Source organism: Xenopus laevis, chromosome 2S, assembly GCF_017654675.1.
Source record: "Xenopus laevis strain J_2021 chromosome 2S, Xenopus_laevis_v10.1, whole genome shotgun sequence".
Lineage (NCBI taxonomy): Eukaryota > Metazoa > Chordata > Amphibia > Anura > Pipidae > Xenopus > Xenopus laevis.
Genome location: NC_054374.1, coordinates 110,791,382 through 110,804,361, shown reverse-complemented (window position 1 = coordinate 110,804,361; position 12,980 = coordinate 110,791,382). Strand labels below are relative to the sequence as shown.

At 36.7% G+C, this 12,980-nt stretch overlaps 1 protein-coding gene across 1 annotated transcript in view; it reads left to right on the top strand.

Annotated features, from left to right (window-relative positions):
- itgbl1.S (integrin subunit beta like 1 S homeolog) overlaps positions 1–12,980 on the top strand; it is an 82,026-nt gene that overhangs the window by 39,850 nt on the left and 29,196 nt on the right. Inside the window, exons 5-7 of the mRNA XM_018249862.2 lie at positions 2,036–2,176; positions 7,244–7,384; positions 9,953–10,099. Coding sequence (XP_018105351.1) covers positions 2,036–2,176; positions 7,244–7,384; positions 9,953–10,099 — 429 coding nt within the window. The remainder of the gene's footprint in view (positions 1–2,035; positions 2,177–7,243; positions 7,385–9,952; positions 10,100–12,980) is intronic.

Below are 12,980 nucleotides of genomic sequence, written 5' to 3'. Positions count from 1 at the left end.
CCTTTTATTGGCTAACTGAATGAGTAACAATTGTAAGCTTTCAGAGCACACAGGCCCCTTCTTCAGGCATAATACAAATGAAAGGCCTGGAAGGCACATTTTATTTATATATATATATATATATATATATATATATATATATATATATATATATATATATATATATATATTATATATATACTGTCTGGGTCTGGATTCAGGCAGGTCACATAGCTTGAACTAGACCAAGACAGAACAGGGAAAGGTATTGGACAAGATACAGGTACATATAAATAGACTACATATAGGAATTGTGACCTGTAAAGATAATACAATATTTCAGCCCAGATATTGATAAGCCCCCTAGGGTAAGCACTTTACCTTTAGTCAAGGAAGCAGACACTAGTACAGTCAGCACCTTGTTGAGGTGAAGTCAGCCTAAGGAAAGTGTCTTTTAAGTTGTAGGTAATCCTTATCTGTGTTTTTTTCTAGGTTTCATATCCCTTAGTTAAAGTCATAGCTGGACATAAAACTCCTGTCTCTGTTCAGGCCACATTCTAGGATATTAAACTTTCTCATGAGTTTGAATTCCCACTCCTTCCGCTCCTGTTGTGTCTTGAAGTTACCCTTTAAAACTGTGACCCGAAGATCTTTGATGCTGTGGGTATTGCTGCAGAAGTGTGCTGCCACTGGGACATCTGTGTTGCCATGCTTGATGTTAGACCTGTGGGAGTTCATCCGTTGGCACAGTGTTTGTCCTGTTTCTCCCACATAGGCATTTTTTCAATGGCTAACATGGTACAACATCTCAAGACCCTGATCTTCAAAGCACTTCATAACTCTGCCCCACCCTACATCTCTGAACTTATCTCTAGATACTCACCCCAACCTCTTTCTTCACTCCTCTACTGAGCAGCTCCTCTACTCTTCTCTCATTACCTTCTCGCATTCTCACATTCAAGACCTTGCATGGGCAGCAGCCCTCCTCTGGAATTCTCTCCCACTCTCTGTCTGACTTTCTCCCAAGCTTTCTGCTTTCAAAAGATCATTCTGTTTGGCTGCCAAATGCAATCTCATATGCTACACCTCTCACCTTACTTATTTCTGGTCTTGCCTACTCCCACACCTCGTTTCTCAAATCCTTTCCCTTTTAAAATGTAAGCTCTTATACACCGGGCCTTCTTCATCTTTGTATTGATTACTGGTTGCTATATATGTAATTCTGTATGTTCTATGTATGTAATTCTGTATGTTCTTTGTATAATCACACTTATTTTACATGCACCTATGGGACAAAAAGTGTTGTATCTATGGTAAATAAAGATACTCAATAAAGGTACTCTTCTGATCAATAATCAATCAATAATATTTTTCCCTGGATCTTTTATATTGTAACTTTTTGTCATAAACGAAAAAAAATTATAGCAAGGTGGTTGATATTTAGCTCCCAGAATCCCTCAAGTCCAGTGTTAGGTTATTAGTGATGGTCAAAGGTCCCAAAAATGTCTCAACAGTGTTCCTGAAACTTAGTAAGGATTTTAATATAACAAATCTTACCCTTTTAACAATGTACCTTGCTCCTTGGCATTTATACACAGTGGTTGCAATAAGTTCCATTTCTCCAAACAAACGAGAAGGCAGGATCACAAGCTTAACAGCATCTCTATTGCAGGCTAAAAGATCATGGCACATTATGCAGAAATACCATTTTTCAAGAGAACTGCTAAAGGGTAACATAATGTGTCTATTGAAGAACTGAGGCTTTAAAATTTCACTGGTTCTCTGTGTCTCTTACAACTCCTTGCACACTCGTCCTCAGATCCATATTGCATTAAGTTATTTCACTGAAAAATAATGTTTTCTTGGACTGCAAATAAGAAACCATTCATCTATACAGTTAATCACACCATTCTCCCTTTTATTAATGCAATAAAATAGTCAGTTTCATAGCAAACATGTTTATTTATATATCCCATTTTTACTGAAAGAAATGTTCTTGGGATGCCATTTAAAAATGACGTTTTCCCTCACTGTATAACATTTGTTTTGGGTGCAGGCCATGGAAAGTGTTACTGTGGAAACTGTTACTGCAAGGCTGGTTGGCATGGAGATAAATGTGAATTCCAGTGTGACATCACCCCTTGGGAGATCAAGAAGAGATGTACATCTCCAGATGGCAAAATCTGCAGCAACAGAGGTGTGTCATTATTAATAGGTTTCACATTTGTATTTCTTTCAGTTGGGCTTAGGTAATTCTCATGCATAGTCCTTTGTCCATTTGTTTAGTCCGTTTCCATTTTCAAAAAATATTGGTCTAGAATGCATTCATGATGTGTGTGTGTATATATATATATATATATATATATATATATATATATATATATATATATATATATATATATATATATATATATATTGTATATATTGAGAAAAAAACAGTCCTGTCTGGTGCACACAGATAACCATTGAAAAATAATGAAAAGTAATGCCTGGGTGCCAGTTATACTTTACATCATATTTACTACAAAACCAAACAGTACTCACAGGACTTGTGCACATAAATTTATGGGAAACATATGGGGTTCACAGCAGTCTGTTGATTTGTATGGGGTTTTTGGAGCATGATTATCATTGGATAAAAATAATATTCTGACCATTTCAGTTCACCTGCCCATGCATCACCTGTTTAGTAATTTAGTTCAAGGCATGTGCTCAGAATGTGGATGCCAAAGCCAAAAAAATATAGATTTGGTACATCTCTACTTTTTAGTTTCATAACAGGATCAAAGGCAGGTTTTAGAGATCTCTGTTCCCAAAAAGTGTTTTCTATCAAAATATGGGCAGTGCCAATATTCTAAAACAACTTGATTATATGAACTAAGCTATAATAGAGCCATAATAACAGGCTAATAGTTAAATGGCAAGTGGCAATTTCCTTTGGCAGCTTTCCAGCACACCATTACTGTATAACAAATGTAAAAGCCCCAAAGAACCTTATTTTAAATACATCTTTACTGACAATGACTGCTGCAGAATGAGCATCTAATTATCCAGAGAGCATTTAAAAGCTGCCTTTTTTCTTATTTATGTGAAGAGTTTGGCTTTTGTTCAGATTTACAGCAACAAAATGGAATATCTAAATTTATGGAAACCTAAGTTAAATATGGAAATGGAAATATTTAAAGTGAAAGCTAATAATTACATTCATTCCTCTCCAGCTTATATGTTTCTTATTTTCTTTTAGCCACTAATATTACTTGAGTGCATGAATGTCTTAGAGGGCTTGTAACTGTATCGGACACACACTTTACATAGTTACAAAATAGACCAAAGTCCATCAAGTTCAACCCTTCCAAATGAAACCCAGCATCCATACATACACCCCTCCATACACTCACATAAACTATATATACCCATAGCTATACTAACTGATTTCAGTATCACAATACCCTTTGATATTATGCTCGTCCAAAAAATTATCCAAGCCACTTTTACATCACCCAGCAGTGTATTCCACAACCGCACTGCCTCCACTGGGAAGAACCACCTACGTTGCTTCAAATGAAAGTTATTTTCTTCTAGTCTGAAGGGGTGGCCTCTGGTACGGTGATCCACTTTATGGGTAAAAAGGTCCCCTGCTATTTGTCTATAATGTCCTCTAATGTACTTGTAAATTGTAATTAAGTCCCCTCGCAAGTGTCTTTTTTTTTTCCAGAAAAGACAACCCCAACCTTGACAGTCTACCCTCATAATTTACATCTGCCATCCCCCTAACCAGTTTAGTTGCACTTCTCTGCACTCTCTACAGCTCATTTATATTCCTCTGGAATCCAAAACTTCACTGCATACTCCAGATGGGCAAATTCACCCATCACTACCTGCATTATTCATCTGTCCACACCTCATCCAGAATGTTGCAGGCATTGTGTCACTGTATTTAATACAGTATGTACTATTCATCTAAGAGTGGTCCTAGTCAGCTACTTGGAAGGTACTGATATGGATTTAAAAATAGGCAAAATTATGTTTTCATCCCTTGAGTTAATGCCTTCTTTATGCAAGACAGAACTTTATTTGCTTTAGTATTCACAGAATGACACTGCCCAGAATTAGACAACTTATTATCTACAAAAACCCCAAGATCCTTATAATTTAAGGAAACTCCCATTTAGTGTATAACTTGCATTTATATTATTTTTGCCAAAGTGCATAACCTTGCATTTATCAACATTGAACCTCATTTTCCAGTTTGCCACTCTGCAAAGTGGCAACATCCTGCATGGAACCTATAGTTCTGCACAATTTAGTATTTTCAGCAAAAATAGTAACAGTACTTTCAATGCCTCCTCCAGGTCATTTAAGGGGTTGTTCACATTATGTTTCAAACATTATTTTCAGTTGCTTTATTTGTATTTAGTTCCGAACAAATACTTTTTTCAGTTGCTTTCCAGATCTTTTATTTTTTACTGTTTACCCAAAATTGGAGCTTAAAGTTTAATGTTCCTGTCTCTAGTGTCTGTCTGGCAGCTGAGTAATCCAGAAGCATCCTGAACTGTTACAATTTGCTACATTTAATTGATTCAATTAGTTGATACATTTCTTAGCAGCATCTGTGGAATATTAGCAACTATTGTATCAATTCAAACAGCTGCCTTTAATGAAACTCAGGAATTCTGCTCAGCATGGCAAAGATAAATGTATCCACTAAATGTATCAACTTAGAACAGTTTACCTCCACTCTTTATCTTTTAGCTAGTTCTCTATCCAGGTACAAATAGTATGTTACAGTCCTTAATTTAACCAGTAACCTTCTTTGTGGCACTGTATCAAATGCTTTAGCAAAGTCTAAGTAAATAACATCCACTGCTATCCCAGAATCAAGGTCCCTGGTCACCTTCTTATTAAATTAGTCTGGCAAGCTCTATTACGCATAAAACAATGCTGGCACAAACTCATGTTATTATGATTTGCAATGAAATCTAGTAATATCCCTTATCCCTTAAAACCCCTTTAAAAAGCATTCCTACCACTGATGTCAGACTAACCGGTCTATAGTTTTGAGTCTGAGAACAGTATCCCTTTTTAAATAGCAGCACCACATTAGCTATTTGCCAGTCTCTCAATGCACAGTTTTCCATTATCTTGAAATCATTTAAATAATCAAGCAACTAAATGTAACTTATGCCAACTTGAGGCAATGTGCCTTTTAGAACTTAATGTGCACCTCTATACGTTTGTAAGCTAATCAGAGACTAGTGCCTTTTTTGGGCATGAAATGCAAAATTCTTGCCCTTTATGAGATGCATTTTCTTTAAAGGGGTTGTTCACCTTTAAGTTATCTTTTAGCATGTTATAGAATGGCCAACTTCAATTAACTTTTCAATTGACATTCATTATTTTTTTTATACTTTTTAAATGATTTGCCTTCTTCTTCGTCTAACTCTTTTCAGCTTTCAAATGGGGGTCACTGACCCCATCAAAAAACAGACCGCATATTTATTGTTACTGTTCATTTTCATTACTCATTCTATTCAGACACTCTCCTTTTTATATTCCAGTCTCTTATTCGAACTGGATTGCTAAAATTGCAAACTCTTAAATAAAATGCCAAACCCTGTAACCCAAAAAACACAAATAATAAAAATAAAAACCAATGGCAAATTCAGAATATCACTCCCTAGATCATACTAAGAGTTAACTCAAAAGTGAACAACCTCTTTAAGTAAACATTTATGCATCACTTTCATTATGATGGTCCAGTTTTTGTGCTAGCCTTCTAATTATGAGGAAATTTATCTCCATGGTCTCGTCAATGTTGTGCTGAAGAAGATTTTATAGCAGAAACGGCATGTCCTCAATTTCCTCATTTGGGAAATTAGGAAATTAGGAGAATTCACTAGAGAATTAATTAATTTATTTAATGTTCATCCAAATGCAATCCAGAACATAAACTGATAAACAAGTTATCAAGTTGCAATTCCTGTAGTTTGTTTCACCTATTGACGTTAATAAGAGTAATGACCCATGAATTGTTTTTCAGTTGGCATATTTCAGCTACTGGTGTAACACTCTGACCCCTGGGTCTATACCCCTCTGTGCCGCCCATCACTGACATAAATGTAAACCACCTGTCAATGTGTCATGGAGGGGTATCAGACATTGCTCTTGCCACACACATCCATTTTAGTACTTTGCATTTGTGCATGTTCTTATAAATTACCCTTGTATTTATTTTTTGTTAAAAGTAGACATCTCATTGGCTGTTTTGATTTATTACACTAGAATAGGGTTGTTTATCTGGTGGAACCTGCTCCTTCTCCTTGTCTGACCCTGGCTGCTACATGACTACATGCCTTGCATAAGGTTTAAAAAGTATCTGTACTCATGTTAACTGACCGCTGCATTGTTTACACCAAGACACAGCCTGTAATACTCTGCATTGTTTACACCTGTAAGGCTTGTATTGTTCACTTCTCAGACCCAGATTGTAAATACCTGCATTATTCATATGCCCACACCTCATCTAGAATGTTGCAGGCATTGTGTCACTTTCTTTAATACAGTATGTACTATTCATCTAAGAGTGGTCCTAGTCGGCTACTTGGAAGGTACTGATAGGTTTCCCTGTCCCCTGCTCTGTCTGTCTGTCCTACTCTGCCTGTGTGTGTCATACTCTGGCTGCCCTATGCTGCCTGTCTATGCCATAGGCTCTGGTGTGCTACTACCATTAATGTTGATATGGTCTTAAAAGTTCTTGTGGTGACTTGGGTATGGTTTACAGTGGGTGTGGTTTAAAAACAGGGAGTGGTCAATACTGGCTCCCATAATTGGCCCTCCCCACCAAGTTCAGAAAAATACTGTCCTTCAGCACCACAGAAGTTGGACAGCACTGCAGTAGAACATCAGTTGTACTTATTTACTAATGATTTTCAGGATTTGTTGTTAAACTTACCCAACTTAAAATGTCTTCATGGTGAATACTTTACTTGCTCATTTATATATTTACTGTTTATATTTTTAAATATGTTTGACAGCCAGTACTTGTATGCCAAAATTGTAACAGACAGCAAATAGCATAATTCAATTTCACAGGCAGCATTTTCTGTTTCCTTAAGCAAATTAATAGTAAACAGTGTCTTAAACTATGTGTTATTCTTTCTGTATCTAGCAGCTATACCCAGCAGTTGTAAATAAGCAACAGGCATAGTTTATGCATAAATCACATCATATTTATACATTTGCATGTCTCTTAAATCTTTTAAAGGAACTTGTGTGTGCGGTGAATGTACGTGCCATGATGTTGACCCAACTGGGGACTGGGGTGATATTCACGGAGACACCTGTGAGTGTGATGAAAGGAATTGCAAATCGGTCTATGACAGATATTCTGATGACTTCTGCTCAGGTAAAATTTTGACTGGAATAAAAAGCAATTGAATAAGCATTGATGCATTTGAAACGGAAATTCTGTGTTGGTGCACACCTCCCTTTAGAAAATGAATGTTCACAAAAAACGTTACTTTTACTTTTCAGCTAAATGAAATGGTGTGGTTAAATAAAAGCTGCTAAATCAAAGGAAAACACAGTTGTAATGAGTTTAGCATCTCCATTGTAAGCAAGGAAATAGGCCAGTGACAAATGCAATATTTTTGGCTATTATTTTTATGTATAGTTTAGCTAACACATCAGCTGTGAAAGCTACTATAATGGAAATGTTTCTTTTTGAGGTTGCAGAACAATTACCTACATACATACATAAACAATTATTCAAAGAGCAAGTGTAAGCATACTGTGGCTATTAATGGACTACTTGTCTTTATAAATTATTCTAGGGCTGTTCTTCAGCTTTTAGGCAGCTTTCAGACAAATTCCTAGTTGGAACTTCATTGAATTTAAAAACTAGATAGGGGTTTGATTGACAGACTGGAAGATAAACAGGGCAGATGGAACAGAATGATATCCTAAAGCCTTTTAATGTTAATAAAAATACAGTGACACCAATTTTATATCCCCTGATTTTAAGTTTCCCCACATTTTACACCAATATATAATACATGATACATTTCTGTGATTTTATATTTTCCCAGATTTTACACCATTTTTTATGTTGCCTTGAATAAAGAAAAATGGGGTTTCTACTGTGTAGCTTGGCAGTTAACATTTTGATCATTAGGGTCCACAAGACAGGCATGATAGAAAGGCACACATAAAATACATCACCACCATAAAAAAATAAATAATAATATACAGTCCTTCTGCAACATAATATAATGTGTATATACTATATGTATATAGATATATACAGGTATAGGATAATGCTTGGGACTTGGGATTTTCTTGATGAGTTTTTGTATTGATCTGTGAATACAACAAAGCTGACACAAAATTACAGTGAGAAGCATTAGACACGCTCCCCTTTCCTATTTATTTTGCACATGCCGATGTACAGTAAGTAGACCTTTCAACATGTGTGACAGTTGTCAGCTTGAACTTCACCCACTCTTATTTGTAATTTATTATTAGGGCCTCTAAACTCTGACATTTGCTTGCTTTAAAGATAAACACTTAGTAGTGCTGTTTTTCCAGCTGAAAAGGCATTTCACATACATGAAAATGTGTGGCAGTTGCTATAAAGCTGGCTTAAAAGAGAACAGCATTGATGAATATGAATGTCAGGACGTTGATGGCAGGCAGTAATTACTTTAAACCACTGACGTCATTGGACTGCAAGACCAAGACTTGAGCTGTCACATCATATCAGAAAAACCATAGGAAGCAATTACACAAGCCCATTATCAAAGGGTTATCATCTATTGCACTTTTTAAATACGGTAGGTATTAGAAATCCTTACAGATGTGATTTATTATGGCTCAAGTATTAGGTATAAACTTAAATACTATAAGAACATGACCAAATGGTGTTTGAATGAGCAGTACACTAAGTAAATGACTAAGGAAGAATTATTTTATCTAAGCAAATCATTTTCTAAGTGGTCACAGGGTTAGTACAGTATAATTGGGAAGCTTAAATTGTGCTGGAAATATTTTCATAAAAAATCAAGATTTCTAAAACTTTACTGTCACTTCTGTATCTACCACCAACATTTGGCACACATTTTACATGATCAGTATCTTAAAAACAAAACTCGATGTTGAAATATTGGTGAAAAAGCTTAGTGAACTCTTATAGGATAACTATGGGTGTACCTGTGCCATCAGCTGCAATGGTTATACTGTGCTGCAAAGCTAATGTTAATTAATTTTACAAACTGCTTTCCTAAAGTGACATATTTTAAAGTTGTTATGGCTTTTGGTTCCTTTTCCTGATACTTTTAGGGTCTATTTAACAAACTTAGAATTTGTGAATTTTAGGATTTTTTTCAATTTTAATAATTTTTTTATCTAAATCAAATGTTTGCTTATTTATTAAAAAATATTTGAATGTAACTTGATCATATAAAACTGTGAAAAAAAGATTGAATGCATTGAATTTGTATTCTGCTCATAATTTTCAAGTGGTCTACAAGCTGTTAAAACGATTTTAAAAACGGCAATTTTGCTTACTTACATTTTGCCTAGGACAGCCCCCAATGACTTCTACATCAACTTGCAAGCTTTTAGATGCTAAAGTTTACATTCCAGTTTTTCACATTTTTTATGCTCAATAAATATCTAACATTTGAATTTCTGAAACCATGATTTGAAGTCATTCAAATTTAAATCATAGCAAAAACTCAAATTCGAGTATTGCTAATTCACTCCGAGTGTCAGCAACTGAAATATAGAGATACATAACTGATACAAGAAACAAGGGAAAGTGATTCATCTTTAATTAAAAAAATAATAATTTTGGCCTTTAAAACATGGATTCTCTGCTGACTGTGTTTGTGCCAGTTGCTAAAATATTATTAGTACAAAAAGAAAAACATTTTATAAAGAAAATTTGATTTTTATTGTAATGTTATTAACACAGGTCACGGTCAGTGTAATTGTGGTAGATGTGACTGTAAAGATGGCTGGACTGGAAGGAAGTGTGAACACCCACGTTCCTGTGCCTTGTCAATAGAGGAAAGCAAGAAAAAATGCCAAGGTAGTGCGAGTCAGCCTTGCTCAGGACGAGGTAGGTAATGGCTTTCCGAATAGCAAGTTACTTGCTAAAAGAGAAAACATTTTCATTCAGTAAATGAATTGTTTATTTATAGTACATCAAGTGGGAATTTAATTGAATGATAATAGCAGAATAATCAATATGCATTTGTGTAATCCTCAATGATTTTGTTTATGGATTAAAGGCAGAGGAACTCATTTCATCGGATGTGTGTCTTATGCAGCTGACTGACTCACTAGGGCAATACAGGGGACTATCAAGTCGCAGAACCAGATTCTGATAGCTCACCTCTGAGCAGGCATGATGTCACAGGCAGATTTAGTAGCCACATGATTCACCTGATATTATGACTAATTCAGTTTTCAACAAATGAGAGTGCTCAACTTGAATTTATTAATCGTTAACATGTTTTTTTCAAGCATGACCACATGTAATTATGGAATTGTTCAACCAGTAGCTTTATTCCTTGTGTGATTGAAGTGCCCTACAGTATTGATGGACATTGTTGTACTTTGAAAAAAAAGCCATCTTAAGGATATTGTAACAGTGAAATACATTATACTTAATGTAATAAAGAGTACTTGCCCTGGTGGTCTAGTGGGGGACGCCCGCCACAAGCTCCTTCCTGTGCCGCGTCCTCTTCCGCATTGAGTAACTAGGGCGCGCGTGGTGCGCCTCTGTATCATATACCTGTAGGCGCATTCACGCTGGCGTCATTACGTCAGCGCGCATTGGCGCGAAATTCAAACTTTAAAGTCATAGTACACTACCCTCGTTGCCCATTATAGGAATTGTTCCTGGTGCTTTCTGAACTTTGTGCTAATTTGTTATTCTGATTCTGATTCCTGTTTTGACCCCTGCCTGGCTATTTGACGATCCTGAATCCTGACCCTTGCCTGATTACTGACTTCGATTCTGCTTAAACCCCTCTGATTGACTTCCTGGTTTGACCCTTGCCTGCTTGACTACGTTTACTCTCTGCCTGCCTCGACCCGGCCTGATCTGACTACTCTCTTGCCTAATGCCTTGTACTACGACCTTCTGCCCAAAAGACTTTGCTCTACAGTCGTGCCCCTCTGCCTATCCAGAACTCTCATCTTGCACCTCTCGTTTAAGTCCAGGTGGCATCCAAGTAAGCCGAGGGCTCCTCCCGAGGCCCAAAGGCGGTCACACTACTGGTGAAGCACGAGCCGAGTCCAGGGTGCCTGGTGTTTGTTCTGGTGTTGGGTGCCGACCGTTACACTTAAATTAGCTAAAATTAGTCTCAGTATCCTTTTTAATTTGTTGTAATTGTTTTGGTGAAATGTAGGTGAATTTGTGCATTATCACCCAAATGATGTTTCCAGGCAGATTTTTGAAAAAGAACAATCTGTGAATAAATAACCTGGCAGGTGGCAAGGACGCCCGCCACCTCCTTCATTGTGATCCTGCTTTGCATCTTCAGCCGCTTCCAGGTTGTGCGGGGTTCAGGTATCTTCGTCTTTATTCAGAAAGGCCTTGTGACATCATTACGCATTGGAGCGAGATTTAAATATTTAAAGGGCTCCTTGTCTTGTATTCATTGCCCAATGTAAAGGTTCCTTCCAGGTTCCTTGATAAATATGCCCCCTAATGTATGTCTAGCTGTAGTATTCTATTTCATATGAATAATTCTATCTTAAATTTAGTTTTTATATGATTTTATATAAAACATTGGGGTCTTTTAGTTCTATACATTTGCCTGTATTCATTGCCCAATGTAATGGTTCCTTCCAGGTTCCTGATATTTTTGTTTTAGATCCTTGCCTGTTCCTGACCTTGCCAATCTGCTGCCTGAACTGACCCCTGCATGAGTTTGACTATTCTTCAGATTCTGACTTGGTGCTTCACTTCTAATCTGTGCATGACCTTGACCTGTGACCTCAACCTCATCCCTGCTCTCTGTTTTGGTACCGCTTTGCCTGACCGGTTTGACTTGGCCTGTTCTTGTCTATGCTGCCTGCTTCCCCTGTCCCTTTTGTAAACGTTCTGTTCCCATGCTCAACCAGAACTTTCTCCCTGGTTCTTCCACAATAAGATATGGCAGCATCTGAGTAGTGTAGGGCTCCACCTGAAGCCAAAGGTGGTTGCTATAGGCAGAATAGTAGGCCGTGACCAGAACCTTGGAGTCTGTTCTGGTGTTGGGATACCCTACGTTACACAATCCCTCTAATACCTGCTTCATTATTGTGTACTTCGACTAGGGAATAGTCCGAATTCGATTCGAATTTGCAAACAATTTGACTATTGAAATGTATCATTTACTGTCTCTCTAAAAATTCAACTTGGACCATTTGCCATCTAAAACATGCCGAATTGCCGTTTTAGCCTATGGGGGACCTCCTAGATCCCATTTGGAGTCAATTGGCGGACTTTAAAAAAATCGGAGTATTTTTGGGGAAAACTTCTAATCGAATTTGATCGAATGTGCTATTCCTTCGATTCATACAATTCGAAAATTTGACTTTGTTTCGGTTGCTCTTTTTGAATTAGAATTTCCAAGTTTTTTCAATTCAAAATTCGCCCCTTCATAAATATGCTCCCTAATGTATGTCTAGCTGTAGTATTCTATTTCATATGTATAATTCTATCTTAAATTTGGTTTTTATATGATTTTATATAAAACATTGGGGTCTTTTAGTTCTATACATTTGCCTGTCATAGGAATTTAGATTTCACTAACATAGCAGTGATTCAAGGAGCCAAAGGAAAAACCTGGTACCCTGACTGGCCAATCCAACACTGTTGTACAGAGCAGGAACCTCCTTCCTACTGTGTCTCTTACCTGTATATTTATTATTCTTAATGTATTATTTTGCTTGTCTCCATGAGTGTACAGTATATTGTAAAACTGCACAGTGGTACATATCATAGT